This window comes from Hippoglossus stenolepis, chromosome 16, assembly GCF_022539355.2.
Source record: "Hippoglossus stenolepis isolate QCI-W04-F060 chromosome 16, HSTE1.2, whole genome shotgun sequence".
NCBI lineage: Eukaryota > Metazoa > Chordata > Actinopteri > Pleuronectiformes > Pleuronectidae > Hippoglossus > Hippoglossus stenolepis.
In genome coordinates, this window is record NC_061498.1 from 4164604 (window position 1) to 4186742 (window position 22139).

Consider the following 22139-nt stretch of genomic DNA (forward strand, 5'->3'; position numbering starts at 1 on the left):
TTATGTATGTATGTACCGTGTGCGCGTTGACGTCACAGTTGCCACACAGCCTATCAGCCCGTGTAACTGCGCAGTCGCCCTGCGCATCCGTCAGCTGCGGTGAACAGCGCAGCCATTTCTCTGCTCCGCATGAAAACACGCAGCGGACTCGGCTGGCGCGAGTCCATCGCGCACGAGACCACTCCGCCGTGCGGGACTCGATCCTCGTAGCGGCTCGTATCGGTGCAGAAATCGGCTTCAGCTGCCTTGAGACCCGCGGCCTCCGAACTTTCTCCACAGACCAACGCCTGCGCAGACGAAGCACGCGGCTCCTCCAGCGCTGAGGCCCATGTCGGTGCCCGTCTGTCCGCAGCAGGAGCAGCAGTCATGGAGGGGAACCTGCAGGGAGGCCTCGCCACGACGCAGGTGAAAACTGAGGCGCTGGATGAACACACGTCTGCGCCGGTGCCGAGCAGCCAGGAGCCGCCTGTCTGCGGAGGAGCAGCAGGGGGAGGAGAGGGAGGAGGAGAGGATCAGACTGCGGAGGAGCTGCAGCAGGCAGCCGCCTCTAAAACCTCTGTGCTGCTGTGTGAGTGAGGAGCATCCGCATGTGGACGTGGCTCCACATGTCTGAATAACATGTCACAAATGTTAGTTTGTTATGTTTGAAAACATATTAAAAATGAGTGATGTTGTGTGATCTTCAGATCCTTTGAGCACTGAGCGGTTCTTCACCACAGCAGGAGATGGAAAAACGTACCTGAAGATAGCTCCAGGTAATAAAGCATCATTTCACCATTGTGATGCATTAACCGTGTCACTAGACTGTCACCATTACTGCCTGTGTTTATCTTCATTCATATTATATCTCTAGTCTTGTATTTTAAGTTTTACTCTTGCACAGTTTTCACTTTTTTTTAAAATACACTTGCTTTGCTGCACCATAACAGTTTCAGGCTGTGTCAGTCTAATGCACAACTTTGTATAGCTGCAGTTATTTATCTTTAAAGTCTCAGCGGGACCTCGATACCACAACTTCACAACTTCACTTCCTGATCACTAAGATGGCGGCTCCCGTGTCTGGGATATTTTGGCTTCATTTTCTGTACAATAGGAGAAGGTGGAGAAGCGCCATCTTAAACCAGTTAAGATTATTAATGTGGTATTAATGTGTCGTTCTTCTCTGAGATGATTATTTAACCAGAATCAATTGTGTCCCCCCCCCAGCTTCAGTGATGCCTCCGGCTCCGTCAGACAAGACGCTTCCCTCGGGCTCAGATTTCTCCTCCAAAGCAGTCCTGTGTCTGATCGAGGCCGTCGGGCGGCGCTGGGGCCTCTACGAGACCCGGGAGCGCTCACAGCTCTTCCAGAGCGTCCAGGAGGAGATGGCCTCCAAGGGACACCTGCTTCCTGTTGAGAAGATCCGTCGCAAGTGGAATAACCTCATTGTCACGTACAAGAGGGTGAAAGACCGCAGCCGGGAGACGGGACACGCGAAAACGTCCTGGGAGTTCTTTGATGTGAGTCTAACGAAAGAGAAAACTGGGGATGAGGTGCTTGAATGCTTCAAACAACTGGATCAGGTTCCTCTCTGACCAGGAGGAGTTAAATTAGTTGGATTAAACTTTTCTTACTCTTTACTTCTTCCTCTCCACTTTCTGATCTCGTCTTCCCAAGTCCACGACCCTCATGTCTTTGAGCATTGCCCGATATATCTCAACTTTATAAACAGGTATTGTCCAGTCCCAGTTTAGCAAGGTACCGCAGGACTGTCTCTGGTGTCCTCCACATCACCAGGTAGAAATTATCGAGCTATCGTTGCACTACTAGGTCATTCCAACAGTAAGGATTGTTTCATAAGCTAATTACTTTACTGGGTTTCATCTTAAGTTAGAAAAATGTTGCTCAACAAATGATTTATATCCTCTTCTCCTTCTTTCTGTCTTTTCTCCAGTTGATGGATGCCACGCTCTGCGACACCGTCGGCACTCAGATCAGCAACAACAAAAGACACAAAGGTGGCAGCGCGGCCTCTACGCTTCCCTGTCCTTTGGCAAAAATCGCCGCAAAACCTCAGCCCCCCACCGTTGTCCGGCCGAACGGTGACTTTGCTCTGCCTGGTGGTTTGGAGTCAGTGGGTCACGGAGCAGCCACCAGTCAAATCATCAGCAGCACAGCCGCCATGACCTCAGTGGGTACAGCGACCATCAGCCCGGCAAATGCTCCAGAGGTCAAGCCCCTGATCGTCCTCAACGGTGACATTGTTACGACCACTATTCATCCCGCCACCATTGTGCCGTCTCCATCTTTTATCTCCTCGCCTCGTTTTACAGAAACGGCCTCGACGTCCCCCTCCCTCGGCTCGCCCGGTAGCACAGACCTCAACGCAACACACCATGCAAGCCGTAAAGCTCCCTCCTTCTCGTCAGGCGTCCTTCCTTTTCGTATCAGTGCGGTGCCAGTTAGCAACAGTCAGAATCTCCTCGGCCTCTCGTCGTCTTTCTCCCCAATGTCCTCCTGCCTCACGTCCTCCGCCGCCACCTCGCTGTCTGCAACAAGCCTGTCGGAAAGCGAAGCACAGAACCAGAAAGGACACGAGGAGCCAAGCAGCGTAACTTTGCTCCAAGAGATCCTGAAGCGGCAGGAGGAGCAGGCGCACATGGATCGAGTGGCTCGCCGCAAGGTTGACGCCAGAGAGAAGAGGCGTGAGAGGAGGGAGGTGCGGATGGCGGAGTCCCTCGGGAGGATAGCCACGGCCCTGGAGCTGCTCTCCTCCAAACAGGACACAGTCATCGCGCTCCTGCAGCGACTGGCTGACAGGAAGTGATGTCAGGGGAAAGGCCAGAAAACAGAAGCTCTCTAAAAAAACCTTTTGTATCGAACGGCCTCGTACTCGGACATGATGGAAAAACAAGAATTGAAAAAGACAAACATTTGAACTGCCCACTTTTGTAAATTAAGTGAAATGTTACGTCGTTGTGACATGTTTTGATTTTTAGTGCATTAATGACAGTGCACTAACATCCAATAAAAACATTCTCCTCAAATAGTTATTAAGATTTAGGATTTATTACCATGTTTACCACATATTTCTATAGAGAACATCAGACATTTCAGGACAAAATGAGCAGTGGTAGAAGAAATTTAAATTTAAATCAGTGTATTCATACTTTAAATTACCATATTCTTACTCTAAATCACCGCATTCCTACTTGAAATCTCCAAATCCCTGCTTTAAGCCCTGCATTCCTACTTTAAATCACTGTATTTTTTACTTAAATCCACATATTACTACTGTAAGTTACTTCATTCCTACTTTAACTCATTGTGATTTTACTTAAAATCAACATGTTAATACTTTAAATCGCGGTATGCCCACGGCAAATTACTTTATTCCTATTTTAAGCACTGCCTTCCTACTTTAAATAAACATAATACTTTAAATCACTGTACTTTTACTTAAAATCTAAATTTTACTACTTTAAATCACTGTATGCCCACTGTAAATTACTTTATTCCTGTTTCAAAGCACTGTCTTTCTACTTTAAATCACTGTGAGCAAAGTCCACGGACCCTTCAGCTTGTGAAACTTTAACCAGTCACCTGACATTTCTTACTCATAGTTTCAGTTTCATTCTGCTCATGTGATATAACGTCAGTGTGGAGCAGCAGGAAGAGCAGAGCTGGGGAGAGAACTGAAAACCCAGTTCACGTCTGTGTCGTTGCACATTAGAATATTGCTCTTTACTCGGCTTTTTAACTTTACAGTCAGAACTGGACCTCGACTCGGTGCCGACCCGACACCGTCCCCTTGCTCTGGGTTTAACAGTCTGGGATCTAACGTTCTCCTCAGAAAACCCTGATAAGGTCGTCATAGTCATAGTCTGTCGTCTGAAGCTTCAGGGGATTTTCTGTGTTTTGTGATCAATCTCTTTTGGTTTATTAAAGGTAAACAGGGCCTGACAGTGGAACGTGGTTGAATGAACACAGTGTCGACTAGAGAGACTCTCCTGCTGCTGTGTTGTCTCATCGACTCATCCAGACACTGTCCAGAGTTCTCAGAAGAAACTCTCACTTGGTCTGGAGCTGCTGTCATTTATTTACATGATTACATCTATAAATATCACTCTGTTATTTTAATTACCACAACCAGTCTGACAGAGCTTAAAAAGTATGCTTACACAACTCTCCCCCTCCCCTTCTCTGTCTGGTTCTAGATGTTCCTTTACAGTTAATGAACGTTTTCTCTTCCATACAGATGATGTATGTTATGATTTGGTGCTATGAAAATTAAAATACCCATGGGGTTCGTCTGAAATCAAAACCAAGAGCGATGGCAACCTCCGCAACTTCCTGCGCAGGTGTGGTGGAGGCTTCCAATGTCTTCAACAACCAAAAGGCAGATGATGAGGAGCAGGTGATGAGCTTCGTGTCGAAGATCCAAACGCTGGTGTCCCTGAAGGGGGGGAAACACTATGAAACAAAGCTGTTTCCCACGAAGCATCCTGACGGAGAGAATGAAAGCAATTGGAGAAGAGGAGAAGAGGAGAAGCAGCTGAAGCAGCGCGACAAGGGGGATGATCTGGAGAAGGAGGTGAAGAAACTGTGGAGAAGGCAGAGCCACAGAAGTGGAAGGATCTCTTGAAGTTACTGACCCTGCTCATAGTTTTGCTGATTGCCTCAAATTTTGAGGCATTATTTATTTGGCTGCTGCCACTGTCGTTCATTTGGCTTCACATTTCCTAATTTGCGTTTCGAACACTGCAGGTTTCTAAGAAGACTAAGTAGGTAGGTGTGCTTTGAGATATTTCACAAGTGGCCAGCTATTCAAGTCTGTGAGGGATATTATGGATTTTAATTTACACAAGAAGTCCTTGGTCCTTAATTGGAAAATAGAAATAACTTTATTTTATTCTCATGATTAGAACATAATCCACAACCTGTAAAAAAGGCCAATATCTTGGGTTTGATATGGAAGATAAAAATATTAATATTGGTAATGTGTTATACTGGTTTATTATCAATAGATCCAGATATAATATATATATATAAGGCTCGAACTTTTTTTACATTTTGGAGAGGAAATGTATCTTTCTAATCTAAAATGATTGAAATGAATTGTGATACGATCTTAGTTGTTTGTTCTGCTTCAGTTGATAATTGAAGATTATAAGAGAAATGCACTGCACAGTCAACACGCGATCAAGTTATGAAATTAAGTTATCTTTTGACATTGAGCCGATACACTTGGCCGACGCAGTTATTAACGGTAATGCAGCTTAGTTCAGCTCCTTGTATTTACATGTTATCAGATAGTGTCTGATTCCCGGAGCAAAACACCACGTGTGTCCTTCTGTCTCCAGGCTGAAACTAGGAGCTGTGTGCCGCCAATGAATTTCTCCAAATGCAAGAGAGCTACAAGCTGTGTTTATTACCAGCTGTGTTTGCATTCAGGTGAAACATCCAAAAACAGAATCCTTATTTTGTACATGTGTATTTACAGGTCAGTCCGAGAGGTGACACACGACTGCAGCAGCTAGTCCATCATATCCTCTTCATCCTCTTCCTCCTCATCTTCATCAAAGTACTTTTCCTCAGCATCTCTGCTGACAATGTCCAAGTTGTCGTAGTCCGGGTTTTCATCCACTTCACTATAAAAGGACAAAAACAAAAACAGTACAATTACAATACTGGATCACACAACAACTACTGGATTGATTACCATGAAAACCAGTAGCTACTCTTCTATGTCCAAGTATAAAGGCCCAGTCTGTGGAGGTGTGTCTGACCTGTAGTTGAAATCCTTGTCTTTGCCGTCTAAGAAGCGCTGGTGCATCTGACTGATGAACTCCTCCCTGAGCAGAGCCTTCTCCTCCGCTGTGGGCTCCTTTTCCTTCTCCTGGACTCTGTTATCTTCAGTTTGAACACAGAGACAAACACATGCTGACAAAAACCACAGAGATAAAAGTATTAACTTCAGTGCCAACCGTAACCCCCTCTCACCATCATCTTCGTCATCTTCATCCTCCTCCAGTGCGCCCTCCTCTCTCTCCTGCTCCTCCTGCAGTCGATTCTGGATGAGACGCTCCTGGTAGGAGTTGAGGAGGAGGTGGGCGAGCCCTCCGGGGCCTCCTGCTGGGGCCCCTGGTCCCCCCGGTGCACCGTCCAGCATGGCTTCCTGGGAGCGCTCCAGCACCTGAAGCATGATTTGTTAGAAGATAACCCAAAGCATGAGAGAGAAACCTAACATTTTACAGAATGAAACTCACCTCCTCATCCGTCAGGTACTGGCCAATATACTGTTCATACAACAGCGGCTCCCTGATCCGCATCTGCTCTTCACTGAAATACTGACCCTCTGGGAGAGAAGGTAGAGCAGAAGAAGCGATGAAAACAGTTTCAGTTCATGTACATCATCAGTCACACAGTATGTATCACTACCAGTGGTTGGTGGAGTAGAGAGTCTGTATGAAACCACTGTAGGCTAGTGGAGCCCCTACCCGTCTGCAGGGCCCTGAGGGCTGCGTAGCGCTGGTTCCTGACCCGGGTTCTGTTCGTCCACTCTTCATCTCGTTTCTGTATCACGCAGCTGTAGTGCAGAGCTCGTGGGTCTGAGCAGACGTGGGCAAACGCTGACAGATCCTGAGGCTTCAGACACGCCTGGAAACAGAGAGTTAAAAGTGTTAAGCACAGTAAACACTATTTACTTCAATTGTTTAGATTTGGCTGCAACGCTGTTTAACCCCTGAAACTCCACAAGTGTTTCGTGGACTCAAACACTTCACCCACCGCCTCCATCGGCACAGTGATGAGTAAGTGAGTGAATTTTCATTTATGGGTTTAAGTCTGCATTGTGAAGTGTCCTTGGCCCAGATACTGAACCACAAATGGTGCGTCACAGAGAAAGAGCTGTGTATAAATGAGAGAAGGCAACTTGTGTATAAATGTGATCTATTTACAAGTTGAGACGCACTTTGTGACGAGTGTGTGTGTGAAAAGGTGCTGTGTAAATAAAGTTTGCTGTGTGCACATACATGATACCTCTCCAGGAACACCAGGGGTCTGTGTGTGTACTGGAGCTGCAGCTCCCGTCTCCGCTGCTCCAGGCTCAGCTCAGCCTCCCCCACCTGCTGGCTCTTCACCAGGCTCCCGCTGGAGGCCACCGCGTCTAACATGGCGTTCACACAGGTGGACTCCGCCCGACTCGAGAACTGAGAGGTGAAGACATGTTGGTAACAGAGAACAACACACACACACAAACACACAAACACACACACAGGTTTGTATGTGCTGGTCTCACCGGGATGTCCGGCGGCGGCTGCTCGGTGTCAGTGCGGCGGATTGGGTCATATCTCCAGGTCGGTGTCTCCGGCTCCTCCGGTGATCCGCTCCGTTCTTCTTCGCTGTCACGCGGACTCTGTTGTTGTTGTTGTTGTTGTTGTGGTCGTTGTTGTTGTTGTTGTTGTGTTCTCACCGGAGGTTCGATTTCCCCCCACATGCTTCTTTAGCTAACGTGTTTCCAGCGGCTCCCGGTAAATAACAGTTATTTTCAAGCTTAGCTAACGTTTATATCCGGTGTCACGTTTCCTTTACGTTTAATTTGTTGTTAATAGTGACAATGAAGGACTTTGCAGATTTAACATGAACGTTCTCGCGTGACAATGATGTAATAAATTACTTTACATCTGAGTTGTTTAGCTTAATATTTCGCCGCCGCCATGTTGGTCCGTCACGAGTTGGAGTCCCCTGCTTCTCCGCACCCGGAACAACGGTTCCGCCCACTCGCCTGTGCGCGTGAGTTTGTCGCCCTCTAGTGGTAGAATGTTAAGATTATCAGATTGAGTCCTGCTCATTTCCTCCTTTAAACACGGAAGAGCTAACGTCGTGATGGCGCCTCCTGGTGGAGAGGAGTGTGCCACACAGCACAGTCTCCAAACAAGCAGCTGATCTGTGACTCTCCTGTGAACACGAGGTGAGTCCAGCGCGGTCTCAGGTCCTCACGTCACTTCTTCTTCTTCTACACGTGTGTCAGAGAAGATGGTTCAGGAGTGAAACATGAGCCCAGATCCTCGATGGGTTTTGTGATTGAGGTAGAATCAGCTGATCAGTTTGTTGTTTGTTGTTGTTGTTTTCTTGTTTGTTGTTGTTTTCTTGTTTGTTGTTGCTTTCTTGTTTGTTTACCTCTGACCTCTTTATTGTTGTTGAGTATCAATCAGACTTTTTCTTCTCTCACTACTTTATGTTGTAATTCCGTGTGTTTACAGACAGCAATGTTTGTTGATTCAACGTGAAAAGTTTCTGTGTGGTTGGAAGTTGATTAAACATTAAATATAAGTTTTCACAGAGTCACAATTAACGTGTTGAGAAAGAGCCACTGACTCACTGAGGGTCGTGTTTTTTTTACATTGAAGTAACTTGTAGTAAATATCGTGTGAGGAGGCCGACGGTGTTTTAAAGTCAGTGAGAAGTGAACAACCTTTGTTGGAGAAGGGGACTCATGTAGTTTACATATTTCACTGGAAATACAACTTCTCTGGAAATAATTTTTTATGAAACGAGGAAGTAAAACAGGAAGTCACTTTTGGAGGGAAACCGCAGAGGACTCACCTTTGGCTTTTTTTTTTTTTTAAACTGCTTTATTGACTTTTTATTTTGAATTACTCTCGACTTTTTATTTTGAAATACTCATGACACTTTAGTTTGAGATGCTTTATTTCCTTTATTTTGAAATGCTTTATTGACATTTTATTTTGAAATGTCTCACTGACTTTGTATTTCCAGCAGCTCATTATTTAAAACAAAACTCCTCCTGTTTGCTCAGAGCCTTGTTCTCATTCAGGAACTCGAACCGGAGGATGAACTTGTGAACCTGTGAGTTTTCTCATCTCTGCTTCTGATGTCTTGTCCTGTTGTTTCCTTCTTAGAGCATCACGTGGATCCAGTGAGATGGAATCCAGCCGGAGGTTGTTTAACAGCAGATAAAGAGCAGGTATGTGACTGAAATCATGATGGATTTCCACTTTTACTTACGTGTGTGTCTGTGTATGTGTGTGTGAGGTTGTTGCCTTCCTGCTGGTGAGTCTTTGCTTTGCTCCTGACGAAGCTGCAGAAAGTCTTTCCTTCAGTTTGAACAGGCAGCCCCTCAATACGTTGTTTACATTCCAACACAAACACGCTGGGATATTCTGCAGCTACATTAAACCAACGTCTCCCCTCCAGTCCTGCAGCATAATGTCATATAGATGTAGATTAAAGTACAATTCCCTGTGAGGAGTCCCTGTTTGTGTTGGTGTGTTCATCTGTGCTGAAATCAGACTCATGACTGAGCTGTGGCCACGTTTATATCACCACCACCACCACCAGTGAGGACGTGAAGTGAGTCACTGACCTGCTCTGCTGGACCCAAAATAACTGCAGCAGCTTCTTAATGATACTGTCGCTTAAAGCGTGAGACTGTTTCTAATTTGGATCATTAGCTGCACCATGTTGTGGGCAAACAAAGTCTTCCCCGAGGGAACTCTGGGCTGAGACACGCTATCCTGTGTCAGATCCAAACTTATCCTCAGGTGAGAGAAATGGTGGAAGACTCGAGACAGACCTGTTTATTTACCTTCTCTAACCAAGTACAAAAATGTTAGGATTCATTTGGGAGGATTAGCAGAGTCGTGTTCTGAATCAGAAACTAGACACAGCCATAGACTGTAAATAAAGATGTCTCCACTTCCTCCCACCATCCAGAAAGAAAGACAAAATATTTGTAAGTTTTTCACTTGGAGTCAGAGTCTGTGCGGTAGTGATCCGGGGATGGAGCCGTGGTAGCGAGGTCCCGCCGATACATGCGCTCGACCAATCATGAGTCAGTCTCAGCTGTCAATCATGACGTCAAAGAACTAATTAAAACCAAACTTAAATATAAATATTTGACGCCTACTTTTACTTTTTAGTTTGGTCCATGTCACAGGAGGAGGCACCTATACCGCAGCCTGTCACCAGGTGGCGATCAAGACACTTTGGCTTCACTTTTAGGGAACTGTCATGTCCTCATGTTTAACTGTTTGTGTGTTATGTTTTTTCTGTGTGTGTGTTTGTGTGTTCAGCCATCGAGGGATTGCCTTCTGGCGTTGGTGTGGGTTTTTTGTGTGTGTGTGTGTGTTTTATGGCTTCACTGTTTACTCAGGACTCACATAACTGTAGTGAGTCATTCAGACAGACGGAGGGAGAGAGTTGGGGGGGAAATGTATAAAGTGCGTGATGGAGCAGTGAGAGAGAGGGAGAGGTAAAATGGGGTAATACATTAAATAGGATGAGCTAACATCATGTATATTATGGGTTTTTTGGTACATTTTGCCTTGAGAATTGTTTTCTTTCATCTTTCTAGGTCTGTCTCTAACACTCGGGTAACCATGGAGACCAAGTTTGGAGAGAGACCAGATGCCTCCACTCCTCAGAGTGAAGCTGTAGCCAATGAGCTGCAAGAGTTGTCCCTGCGGCCCGCCCCCAGCCCGCTGCCACTCACCGAGAGGAGGAGCGGTGAGTTTGTTTTTCCCACGAGGACCAAAAGTAAAAATGCTGTTGCTTAAAGGTCCGGTGTTTAAGATCTATGTCGGCCGCCATGTTTTTTTACAGTAGCCCAGACTGTACAAAGTTTTTGTTCTCTCTCATGTTTGGTAGGGGAGGGTGAGGTGAGGTGAGGGGTATACAGCTGCAACATTCAACTCAACCACTAGATGTCACTAAATTCTACACACTGAACCTTTAAGAAGATGAAACATCGTCGTGGATGAAGATACCACGATGACGCACAGTCGCCTCTGACTCAGTGTCTCTGTATTTCGGGAAAACTGTGAGAGGAGTGAGGGAGTGAAGGTTTTTCCAGTATGAGTAGCGCTGCTGGCGGAGAGTTTACATTTCAGAGATACTAGGTCTCCCCTCACATTACCTCATTGTAAACATTGAGCTCCGTCTTCTCCAGGCACCGACTCCACTCAGAGACATAATTCACTCACTATGTTTCAGTGCGTATGTGGAATAACAACATTTACCAGACTCAACAAAAACTAGTACAAGTTTTACTTTTAATGCTGCTTCCCTTTTCCTCCTCCTTCTTTTTCTTCATTATACTTTGAAGGACAATATTCAGTTTTCCCTCGGCTACAATCATTTGACACTTGTTTTTGCACTCAGAAGTTCAGAAGAGTTTATAAAGTATGATGCTTTGCTGTAAATTAAACAAACTGCCTGTACAGACTGAACCTGTCAATGTAGAGACTGATCGAGACACAACGGGAAACAATTTTTATCTAAAACATTTTTCATGCAAAGTCGTGTAAACTGAGGTAAACTGGAGCAATGTTTAAATTTGTTGGTCCTGGTTTTTCTTTATACTTGTGTGGACAAGAATTCACACACATGGATGGATGTGCGTCATTTTAAAACCACTTGTGAGAAAGTTTTAAAGGTGCATGTCCCCACCTGCTGACCATTACAAGTACTTTTATCTTGAAATAAGATGGAAACAAATGTGAATCCATGATTTCAGGTCAAACAGTTCAAGACAGAATATCATCTGATTTGTTTTATCCAATATCAAACCCCATCAATCAGCCTTGAATAACCCTTCTATACACAGCACTGTGTGTGTCCATGTGTGTGTTCATGTGTGTTTGCAACCCTAGACCCAGTGTGCTCACATCAAGAGGTTCTGAATATAGCGACGCAGCCAGCTGGTCCTGCTATTTAAACCAGGAAGAGTGAGGAGTTAAGAGGAAAGAGAGATTTAATATCCAGGGAGAGGTTGGTCGGGGTGAGGGAGGTAAAGAACAACTGTTGGCTGGAGAAATGGAGGAAACTTTAAAGTTTTTAAAGTCCGGAGCATTAAAGAGGTCAAAGGAGGTTTTTGTTTTTTAATATGCAGAGACCTTATTTTGAAGGATCAATAGCATAACTTCCTTTTGGAGTGAATTATTCTTTAGTGGCATGTTGAGACAGAGTTAATAGATATATTTCAATCAACAGCTAATTAAGAAAAGAAATGCTATTTACAATATGAATGCTATGGTCCAAGTTCATTTTAAAATTAACTTTTCTTCATATAAAATGCAGAAATTTGTAGAACAAAAATAACGGTAAGTGCTCAACATCTCCACCAGGGGGCGTAGGAGTAAGAGTGTGAGATAATTTGACACTTGTTTACAGCTTCCTCTTGTTTTAGGAAGAGCACAAGTGATGAAACTAGAGAAGGGGCAGTTATGTAACAGTGGGAAATATAAAGATAATATTTAATTTACAACATATCTAAATATTCTCCGGCTAATTTTCATTCCTCATCACTGTAAGAAGTTACAGGCGACAGTTTGTAAACCCTGATGCACCTTTCCATGACCCACGCTTCTATGACAATCTGCAAGAAGAAGTCAAAACGGCTTCTCTACAACAACCACACATGATATCAGACCCATGTCCTTAATATTAGAGATCATCTGTGTCCAGCAGCCGGCAGCATAATGTCTTGAAGTAAGGGAAACTAATCCTCTGCTGCCTCGGAGCCAAACTGTAATTTCCTCTCAGTATTGAGCAGAGGGTTGTTGAGTCAGGTTTTTTTTTTAATGAATGCACGCTGACACATAGTTTAAAGCAGCTGCATTTGGCCGCGACCTTTCTCGACCTCCGCTCTCATCATGTGACATAACAGAGAATCCTTTTAATAGATCCGTGAGCTATGGCCACAACACAACGCAGGAAAGTGAATATTGACGGCGCCAAACATGATGTAGAATAACGAGGTTAAACACGAGGGTTAAAGCTGCGTCACGGCAGAAATCTCTTGATATCAACAGCTCAAACAGAAAGTTTCAGAGGCCATGCTAGCTTCACAAAGTTCTCGTACAGAGATACACACTTTCTGAGAAGAAACAATCGCACACATACGCACACACACATGCAGCAGAGCAGGATTATCCCTGCCAGCGCTCTGGTTATCTGCAGTAATGGTGGATCAGACTCCTGATTCGTCTTCCTCTCTCTCTCGTCAGACCGAGGCGTGATTTGCCCGGGGACACCACATCTTGCATATTAACACACTCGGGACCGAGGACACGTCATCCCACACATTCAACACCGACACACAGTCACTGAGACCCTCGGTTGTTAGAGCACTGCCGTCATCAACTTAACTCGAACGTGACAAGCGCCATCGGTTCACTGTGACACTAACTGACAGCCGAGATGAGGGTGCTGGGATTTGTTCACCTTGAAAGGGCCCTCGCTCACCTTTTAACGTCACGTCACATTATCTGATGTCAGCCAGGAACGCAGCCGCAATAATGGAGATGAATGAAAGTGTGTGTGTGGACGAGTGCGGGTGTCTGACACTGACGTGCAGGCGGCAGCGGGAGGAGGAGACAGTCGAGCTGAGAGAGAGATAAAGGCTGTTGAAAGTCAGAGAGGTGGCTACAACTCACTGACATCCAACAGGTCGATTGTGACAAAGACAAACGTACGAAAATACATTAAAGCTATAAATAAATACTGACTGTTAATCTTAAGAATCAATGGAAGAATCAGAATTAAACTTGTTTACAGCTACGCCAGCACATTCACTGCATATAAAGATTTCACTGTCCGTCAAATTAATATGGTTTCTGTCAATTTAGGTTCTTATCACGCTGATGTTAGTTCATCAATTAGTTTGATGCTATAAAAACCAGGGTGAAATGATCTATGAGTCTATGATCAGGCCTCATGAACGTGAGCGTGGATTCTACATGAACTGGTACAAGTCCAAGAAGAAGAAACTTTCACTCCATTGCCCTCAGTTCATTGTAATGCTGAGCTGTTCATGCACAAGTAGCTGCTGCCGATCAAATATCAACATCTATCTCTGTACCGCCATAAAACTCGTAACTCTAATATCATGTTGCTGAATCGAGCCGTGTTCATTTCAGACGCTTCCCAAGTTGTTCCTTGATGTCACAGTTAACAAATTAGGATCTTTAATTGACAGCATCAGACTTGGGACAAAAAGTTGGACAGGCGGGAAAAAGCCACACGGACCCGGTGACAGCTGGCGTGCAGAGAGTCAGCAGGTGTTTCTGCGTGTGTGTGTGTGTCTGTGTGTGTGTGGGTGTGGGTGGGTGTGTGTGTGTGTGTGTGTGTGTGTTGGGGTGGGGTGGGGTATGCCTGAGGGCAGGATGGTGGAGAGCTGCTCACACAGGTGCATATCAACCACCCCCCCTGAGCTCAGATCGGTGGTGTAAAGTGAGAGGAATTTGGCTCTGAACGTGTGTGTGTGTGTTATGTGTGGTGTGTGTGTGTGTGTGTGTGTTATGTGTGTGTTACGTGTGTGTGTGTGTGTGTGTGTGTGTGTGTGTGTGTGTTCCGTGTGTGCGCCTGTTTGTGTCTGTCAACAGCAGAACGACTGAGTGCAGCAGCAGGTGTGACGGACTTGCCTGATCACGGATTCATCGACACTGGAAACACACATGAACACACACACACACACACACACACACACACACACACACACACACGCGTGTCGGCCAGTCTTGTAAAAGCTGAGCAGCAGCTCTGACAGCTTTGTGGTCACACAGCGTTTTTCATTTGACGATGTGACACTTGCTTGTTTTACTAATGAAGGAGTGGACACGTCTGTTCTGATGAAAGAGAGAACTTTCCTTTAAGGGTCTTTGATTTTTACAAACTTTGCAGAACCCTTGAAGAATATTCCTTTTATTTATTTCAATATAACCGAATCCAGCCACTCTCCTGCCGTCAAAGAGGAATTCCTCGCTCTGTTTTGGGGATGTACCGACTGGTGACAGCTGCGGCCGACCACCGGCGTCTCGTTCTCGTCGCTATTTCATCAACGTCTTGTTCAGAATACTAGCTGGACTGCGCTCGCCATGCTGGAGCAGCTGCCCTGCGTCTGCATCAAGCCTGCCCCGTTCAGGCCTCAGCCAATCAGCAGCAGCATGGATGAGAGGGCCATTCGGTTTGAGTTAGAGCGACAGGCCTGTCAGAGCCTCAGACAAGGTGGGGTACCTGCACACATGAACACGTAATACGTCACTGTGTGGACACATTGGTAGTTTAAAGCAAAAATGCACTAATTTAGAGAAATGTACGTGCAGGTGATATTTATATGATTTTGTCCATTTAAAAAAACGTCTATATTTCACACTCCGGTTACTGTGTTTTAGTGTAAAGGTTTATTTTCTGGGCTAAGGTGTTAAGTGGATCATATTCTGTGTAAATGGCTGCGTTACAGTTGGGGCTCGGCCAGCCTGGGCACACACACACATGAACCCACCAACCTGTTGACTGCAGCGCCGGGGACCTTGCACCAAAGTAGCCGGGCAGATTTAGGAGACGTCAAACTCTGCGAACTCAAAGACGCTTCACACGGAGTCTGAAGTGTAATGAAGCAGTTTGAGCCAACCAATTACATTACATTTCATTTAGCTGATGCTTTTATCCAAAGCGACTTACAATAAGTGCATTCAACCATGAGGGTACAAACCCAGAACAACAAGAATAGAGAAAGTACAATTTCTTCAAAAAAGCTAAACTACAAAGTGCTATAAGTAAGTGCCATTTTAAGTGCTACTAAATTGTTATTTTTAAAAATGTTATTCAAGGTATAGTCGGAAGAGGTGTGTTTTTAGTTTGCGGCGGAAGATGTGTAAACTTTCTGATGTCCGGATGTCAATGGGGAGCCCATTCCACCATTTAGGAGCCAGGACAGCAAACAGTCGTGATTTTGATGAGTGTTTAGCTCGCAGTGAGGGAGCAACAAGCCGATTGGCCGAAGCAGAGTGGAGTGAACGGGCTGGGCTGTAACGTTTGACCATGTCCTGGATGTAGACTGAACCCGATCCGTTCGCAGCACGGTACGCAAGTACTAATGTTTTGAAACGGATGCGGGCAGCCACCGGTAACCAGTGAAGGGAGCGGAGGAGCGGAGTAGTGTGAGTGAATTCAGGTTAAAGACCAGTCGAGCTGCTGCATTCTGGATGAGCTGCAGAGGTCGGATGGCACCAGCAGGTAGACCTGCCAGGGAGAAGGTGGCGTATTCTCCTGATGTTGTACAGCATGAATCGACAGGAACGTGTTGTTACAGTAATGTTGGCAGTGAGGGAGAGTTGGCTGTCGAGTGTCACACCCAGGTTCCTAGCAGTCTGAGTGGGGGTTAGCACGGAGTTGTCAAAGTTAATAGTCAGGTTGTGGGTGGGAGAGTCTTTCCCTGGAAGGAAAAGTAGTTCAGTCTTGTCAAGGTTAATTTTCAGGTGGTGTGCAGACATCCACTGAGAGATGTCAGTCAGACAGGCAGAGATTCGTGCTGCTACCTGTGTTTCAGATTGGGGAAAAGAGAGGATTAGTTGGGTGTCATCAGCATAGCTATGGTAGGAAAAGCCCTGTGAGTGAATGACAGAGCCGAGAGAGTTGGTGTACAGAGAGAAGAGGAGGGGACCCAGGACGGAACCTTGAGGGACCCCAGTAGTGAGAGGACAAGGTTCAGACACAGATCCTCTCCAAGTTACCCGATGAGAGCAGTCGTTGAGGTAGGATGAGAGCAGGGAGAGAGCAGAGCCTGAGACACCCAGGTCCTGAAGGGAGGAAGTAAGGATCTGGTGGTTCACTGTGTCAAATGCAGCAGAGAGGTCTAGAAAGATAAGGACAGAGGAGAGAGAGGCTGCTCTAGCAGTGTGAAGTTGCTCAGAGACAGCAAGGAGGGCCGTCTCAGTTGAGTGGCCTGCCTTGAAACCAGACTGGTGAGGGTCAAGAAGGTTATTGTGGTTAAGATAGGAGGATAGTTGATTAAAGATAGCGCGCTCGAGAGTTTTGGAAACAAAGGGAAGAAGTATAAAAGTAATTCTTTATTATAATGTTTTAAAAACTTCAAATCAATTTCATAGAGAGATCTTACAAATGTAATGAAAACCTTATCACAGGATTGGTACAAACCTGAAGACGAGTTTAAACTGTCAAACCGAATAAAGATTATGTACAGTGGCTTCTGAAGGCAGGAGAGACTCAACTGATGTTCAGCAATGACTGAAGTTCTGCCAGTAAACGAATCCTGTGAAAAAAACAAACTGTTGCATGTATTTGTGACCAAACAAACACGGACGGGAACCTGCAGCGTGCACAGCTTATATGCAGCGACATTTGTGCTGCAAAGGTCAAAAGTTGTAGATGCAGAAGCTTCGAGTTCTGATGAGGTGAAGGATGGAAAGTGTAACTGTCAACAACAGTGTACAGAGGGAAAAGAAGATGAATGAACTTTGTAAAATGAAGCTGACGTCAGGTAAAGCTGTTTATTTACCAACATCAGCGGTCTGCAAACATGATTTTAAAAATCTTCCTGAGAACGACGGGCAGCAGCCGGATCTGGAGATGTGACTTTCGAAGCCATTGAGGGTTTCACACCTGAAGGTCTGAACCAAGCTTCAGGTCTTTGCTCCATTGTTTTGGTTTCACATTGTAATTCAGAGAGCGACAGCATCAACAGCACAAGTTTGAATGCACCCAATGAACGTCCTCGTCCTTCCCACTCTGGACCCAGACCAGCTCTTTTGGCCGGACTAAATTTTGGTCCATTGGTCCGGTCTGTGGTCAGAGGAACCTTTCACACCTGTTGATTTGCTACAGTCTAAACTGAAAAGTCCAAAGGTTCCTCACCAAACAAGGTAGTTGTGAAATGGCCCTAAATGAATTGATCTGCTGACAATGACCCAGAGTGCAACGCTCCTTGTCCATGTTGGTTTGTTCAGGCGTCACAGACAAATCAGAAGCGGATCCTCCGCCTCGAGAGGGAAATTAAATTGGATAAATTCCCACAGTGACTTTTGACCGTAACGAACTGGGACTTGTTAGATCTATCGACGTGCCGTCCATACACAACGAGTCTCATTAATTTCTGCACCCCCTGCAGCACACTCTTTTGAACTGTCCTGTCTTTGCATGTCAGCAATTTACAGTCATGATCCTTTTTAATTCATCCCACTAGCCGGAGATATTCAGATCCAAGCAGGAACAACGTGGACACAAATACAGAACAGAACAGTTTACCAGCAGTCCAACATTTATTTCAGATGCAGCATGTTTTGCATATTGTACGATCGTTACAGTCGCTCTTCATTTGCATTGCACTGCTGCTGAGTGAAGCCACACTTGCTGTAGCAATGAGCACACGCTCCCAGAATAGATTGTGTATCAGCACATTGCATCACTAGCCTGTCATCTCCTGGCACACATCACTCACCCCCCCGAAAACAAGTGTTTTGTTTGTGTGCCGGCGCGTGTTTCATGATTATGTGCGTATTATCACACCCAGCAGCCGTAAGTGCAGGTTATTAAAATGCTTATTCACCGTGCGCTCCCGTGTATATTCCCCGTGTTTGCAAATATTAGGTTATTCATGCTTTGTAATCGGTATCTGCGTTAGTGTTTGTTTTGTTTATCCGCCTGCAGGAGCCAAGGCGTGAAACTGCACCATCCTGCGTCAGCCGCATCGCCGTCGCCGATATCAAAGGAATGGGAATGTTTTTATCTCAGGCTTCTGTAGGACACAGAGAGGGGCTGTCTGCAGATTCTGCACCAGAGCCTGCTCTCAACATTTCCAATGGAAATGTGGGCAACGCTCAAAACACTGGGTCCCACACATTGTTTTCAGTTGAGGGAGAGAAAGCAGCTTAAAAGGATGAAGAAGTTTGAGGAAAGATTGAAACTAAATCTGGGGGGATACAGATTTTTATTCTGTCTGACACCTCATAGTGAATTTATTCCATTTCATGTGATCTCAAGCCTCTGAGTCACTGAATCACCTTCTTTCTTGATGTGTAGAAGAAATCGACACCGGCTACTCTGCTGAAACGTAACCCTCTCTTAGCTGTTAGTAGCTAAACTATCAAACAATATGATGTCAAAGCAACGGAAATCAGCTTTTTATCGACCAAACCTTCCTACATGAAGTGAAAGGAGTTCTTAGTGATAAACGTACACGGAAAAGATCGCACATCTTTGCAGGTGCAGCTCTGCAGGAGAGTTTGGGCGTCTTTCAGCTCATTGTTTTGGTTTTCGGGCCTGAGATTTAAACGTGTTCGCAGACAGACAAAGTTAACGGCTGGCTGGAGAACATAGTGAAGCATTAAGAAAGTAAAGAGTCACTAATTCTACCAGGTGAGAGAAAAACAGAAACATGCAAATGAATGTGTGTTTTGAATGAGTGTTTTTGTCTTATTAAGATGTAGTTTTAGATCTAATTATTATTATTAATTATAGCTTGTCCTGGAAGTTGTTTGTGTATCAAAGTTATTTTATCAATTATTTGCTATTTCTTGTCCATGATGCTGATTTTCGGGTTCAATTCCTGAGAATAATCATGTGAAATATGAGTTTGTTGGCTCAATGAACTGAACCTGTCTTCTGATCGGGTGACAACATGTGGCAGGAACGCTGCGCTGAGGAAAGACGAGCTCCAGTTTGAATGTCATTTGGGTGGATGACTTCAGGCCAGAGGGTCCAGCAGTTAATTCTGACTTTATGGATTTGTCCTTTTTCACATCAGCTCTGATTAAACATAATGACCCGGCAACGAGGGGGGGGAGTTTGTACCTTGGTTCATACGAGACTTAAGTTAATACTAGAGAGGTTTGAACACTTGAACTGTTTTATTAGGAACTGTCTTATCACTTAACTTATCGACTTCAATGCTGATTACATGACTCAGATAGAACTGGAGGTTCAGGCCTCACACTTTTTCTTCCCTAAGATAAAAAAACATATATATACGTGTGTGGTTTCCATAAAGAACAAGCAGAACAAATCGTGTGGCCTTTTCTGAGCAGACTCCAAAAATGTAAATGTCAGGAACCTGAAGGAGTTTAAGGTTTTGTGCTGAATAATGAAAATGAATGAAAAGCAGGATAATTAACGTCCTCCTTCAAATATGCGTGTGAATGTCGTTCTGTTATCTCAAACTTTTCCGATGTGTCCCTGCAGTGATGAGCTGTGATGAATTCAGTTGTATTTGCAGTGTGACTCTATCAGCTCCTCGACACAGGAAGCTGTTGGTGTGTCCGTCTCTGCGTGCGTTTCACTTCCCTTCGTAGAATGTCACATAACTTGTGAGCGTCTTCTCGCAGAGGACCACAGATTTGATCACCAGCAGCAAACGGTGCAGATAACATCCTCCCTGCAGAGCGGCTTCACTGTAACCCTTCACCATTATTACTTACTTTTATTGCCTCAATATTTCATTCGCAGACATTTTTATTTGACGTTTTTTCCTTTTTGTTAAACTTGCATCTAAGTTACGAGCGTTGTTTGTGTGGCTTCCTGTGCCTGGGAACTGACAGAGGGACGATGTATTGTGGGTTTGATTTGATGATGTAATGATCCTCTCCGTTCGTTCTGCAGTGACCGACTTCTTTCTTCTTCTTCTTCATTCTGTGTCTACGTTCAGTTCTCCAGCTGAAGCTGCAACAGAGGAGGACGAGAGCAGATTTGATCAACCAGGGAATCATGCCACGTAAGTCCACAGCAAAGTATTATGAAGAAACATGTTGTAATGTGAAATGTATGTCAACATTTAAAATCTATATTTACCCCAAGTACTCACCAGTTCAGATCTGCATAACTTGAAGACGATGTGTAATGTGTAATACAGCACGATGACAAAAGTTTGTCCCTTAACAAGACTTTGACATAGAACATGCAGTTTACGGTTGAAGTTGTTTAAACCAATATTTATTCCAAAATTAAGGGGGGGTCACATTTACATGTTTTAGCACATGAAGTGTAAATTTAGAAAAAGTTAAGTTGGCTTTTCCAGCCGTTGCACAACATAAAGCAATTATTTAAAAAATGTTCGTAAATTATAAAAATACCATCAACACTACACAGTGATGTATTGAAATAATTGGTTTTATGCAACCAACTAACTATTCCAAAGGAGTTCCAGGTTACAATGACAAAGAAATAAATCAGGATTCAAACCCTGGAATTATAATAATAGATTTATTCAAGATTAAAGAACAGAAGAATATTCAACATGTTAAACAAGTACCAACTGTAAAGAACATAAGTACAGAGCACACTACAGATAAAATATTCAAACATAATTGTGTGTATTGCAGATGAGGATTTGTGGTTTAGCTCTTTGAGATAATAACTAAGTCTTAGCAATAGCAACGACATAATATTATAAGCATCTCTCAGTATAATGAGATGCAATTCAGTATTCTGCAAAACAACAATAAACCCAAAACCTCCGGAGGTTGTTTGAATAAAGGCGGAACACGTTTCCTTCCTGAGGAGAGGATGTGTTTGCAGAGCTGCTGTGAACAGATGCACCTGTAAAGTAAGCTGGTGGAGAAACTGAGGTTTTTGGTTTTTCTCACATCGTCAGTGAGAATCTGTCGTCTCTCTTTAGCTTTAGCTTCATCGTTTGCCACACAGCAGTTACAGAAAGGATTTGTGGTTAAGACGGTGCCATCGTCTCGAGACAGTCAGAGAGTTTCAGTCTGCATAGTAAAGTGAAGCGAGGTCATAGGCCACCGTCAACATCCGTTTACTGCGTTTTATCTGATTCAAAGATTTTCCATTGTACCGTCAGACTGTTTTAGTTGTGTTTTAAATCCTTAAGGCCCAACATGAATTAAGTCGGTGTAACATGCTTTTCCACAAACTCTTCATCACACAGCACATCACACCAAGAACGTGATTTTCTGTGTAAGATAATATCTGAGTTTAAACGACCTACACAATCAACGCCAGTGATCCCATGTTGTCTGAAGCTTGGGGCAACTCATCACGGCACCAGCACAAAGTTCATAGTTAATCTCACACGACTCTGTTTTCATTCATTTGTTCTCATGTCCACACACAGTCACTGTTCTGTCCCGGGCGTCTTATCTGCAGGTATAAGATCTGTTCTTGTGCTGAATGCTTTAATAAGCTGCCCACACCAGGGTATTTTCCGCTCTGCATCACAAATGCATACTTCCCCTTTCCTATATGTGGGTATATATATATATATATATATATAACCATTGCAATACAAGAACCAGCTCTTATCTTTGTACACAGGCAGCATGAATAATGAGCTCGGCTCAGACCTCATCTGGCCACAGAGCCACGTTAGTGTGAAAAGATGCAAA

The 22139-nt window shown here is 44.5% G+C and overlaps 3 protein-coding genes across 13 annotated transcripts in view; 2 read left to right on the plus strand and 1 right to left on the minus strand.

Moving 5' to 3' along the window:
- Positions 1–60: 60 nt before the first annotated feature.
- Positions 61–3032, plus strand: LOC118124021. Its single transcript, XM_035181799.2, has 4 exons — positions 61–568; positions 687–755; positions 1207–1499; positions 1934–3032. Exons 1-4 carry the CDS (start codon positions 367–369, stop codon positions 2804–2806), a joined length of 1437 nt encoding a protein of 478 aa, XP_035037690.1. The 5' UTR covers positions 61–366; the 3' UTR covers positions 2807–3032.
- On the minus strand, positions 3033–7775 carry ccdc97 (coiled-coil domain containing 97). 2 transcript variants are annotated; one of them, XM_035181814.2, is made up of 8 exons: positions 7280–7775; positions 7014–7190; positions 6480–6639; positions 6249–6337; positions 5983–6175; positions 5769–5892; positions 5481–5630; positions 3033–4435 (listed from the first exon to the last, which is right to left on the minus strand). In XM_035181814.2, exons 1-7 carry the CDS (start codon positions 7475–7477, stop codon positions 5516–5518), a joined length of 1056 nt encoding a protein of 351 aa, XP_035037705.2. In that variant the 5' UTR covers positions 7478–7775; the 3' UTR covers positions 3033–4435; positions 5481–5515. The 2 variants fall into 2 exon arrangements, with proteins under 2 accessions (XP_035037705.2, XP_035037704.2); XM_035181813.2 differs by lacking the exon at positions 3033–4435 and having other exon boundaries at positions 5385–5630.
- Positions 7776–7899: 124 nt separating this feature from the next.
- LOC118123999 (myocardin-related transcription factor A) overlaps positions 7900–22139 on the plus strand; it is a 30827-nt gene continuing 16587 nt past the window's right edge. For 2 of the 10 annotated variants that reach the window (XM_035181753.2, XM_035181754.2), the window contains exons 1-2: positions 14486–15009; positions 20444–20509. In XM_035181753.2, coding sequence (XP_035037644.2) covers positions 14880–15009; positions 20444–20509 — 196 coding nt within the window. In that variant the 5' untranslated portion in view covers positions 14486–14879. Of the gene's footprint in view, positions 8070–8903; positions 8969–9451; positions 9546–10357; positions 10510–14485; positions 15010–15535; positions 15561–16672; positions 19159–19181; positions 20192–20397; positions 20510–22139 lie in introns of those variants that run through there. The other 8 variants (XM_035181756.2, XM_035181755.2, XM_035181757.2 and 5 more) reach the window with 8 other exon arrangements.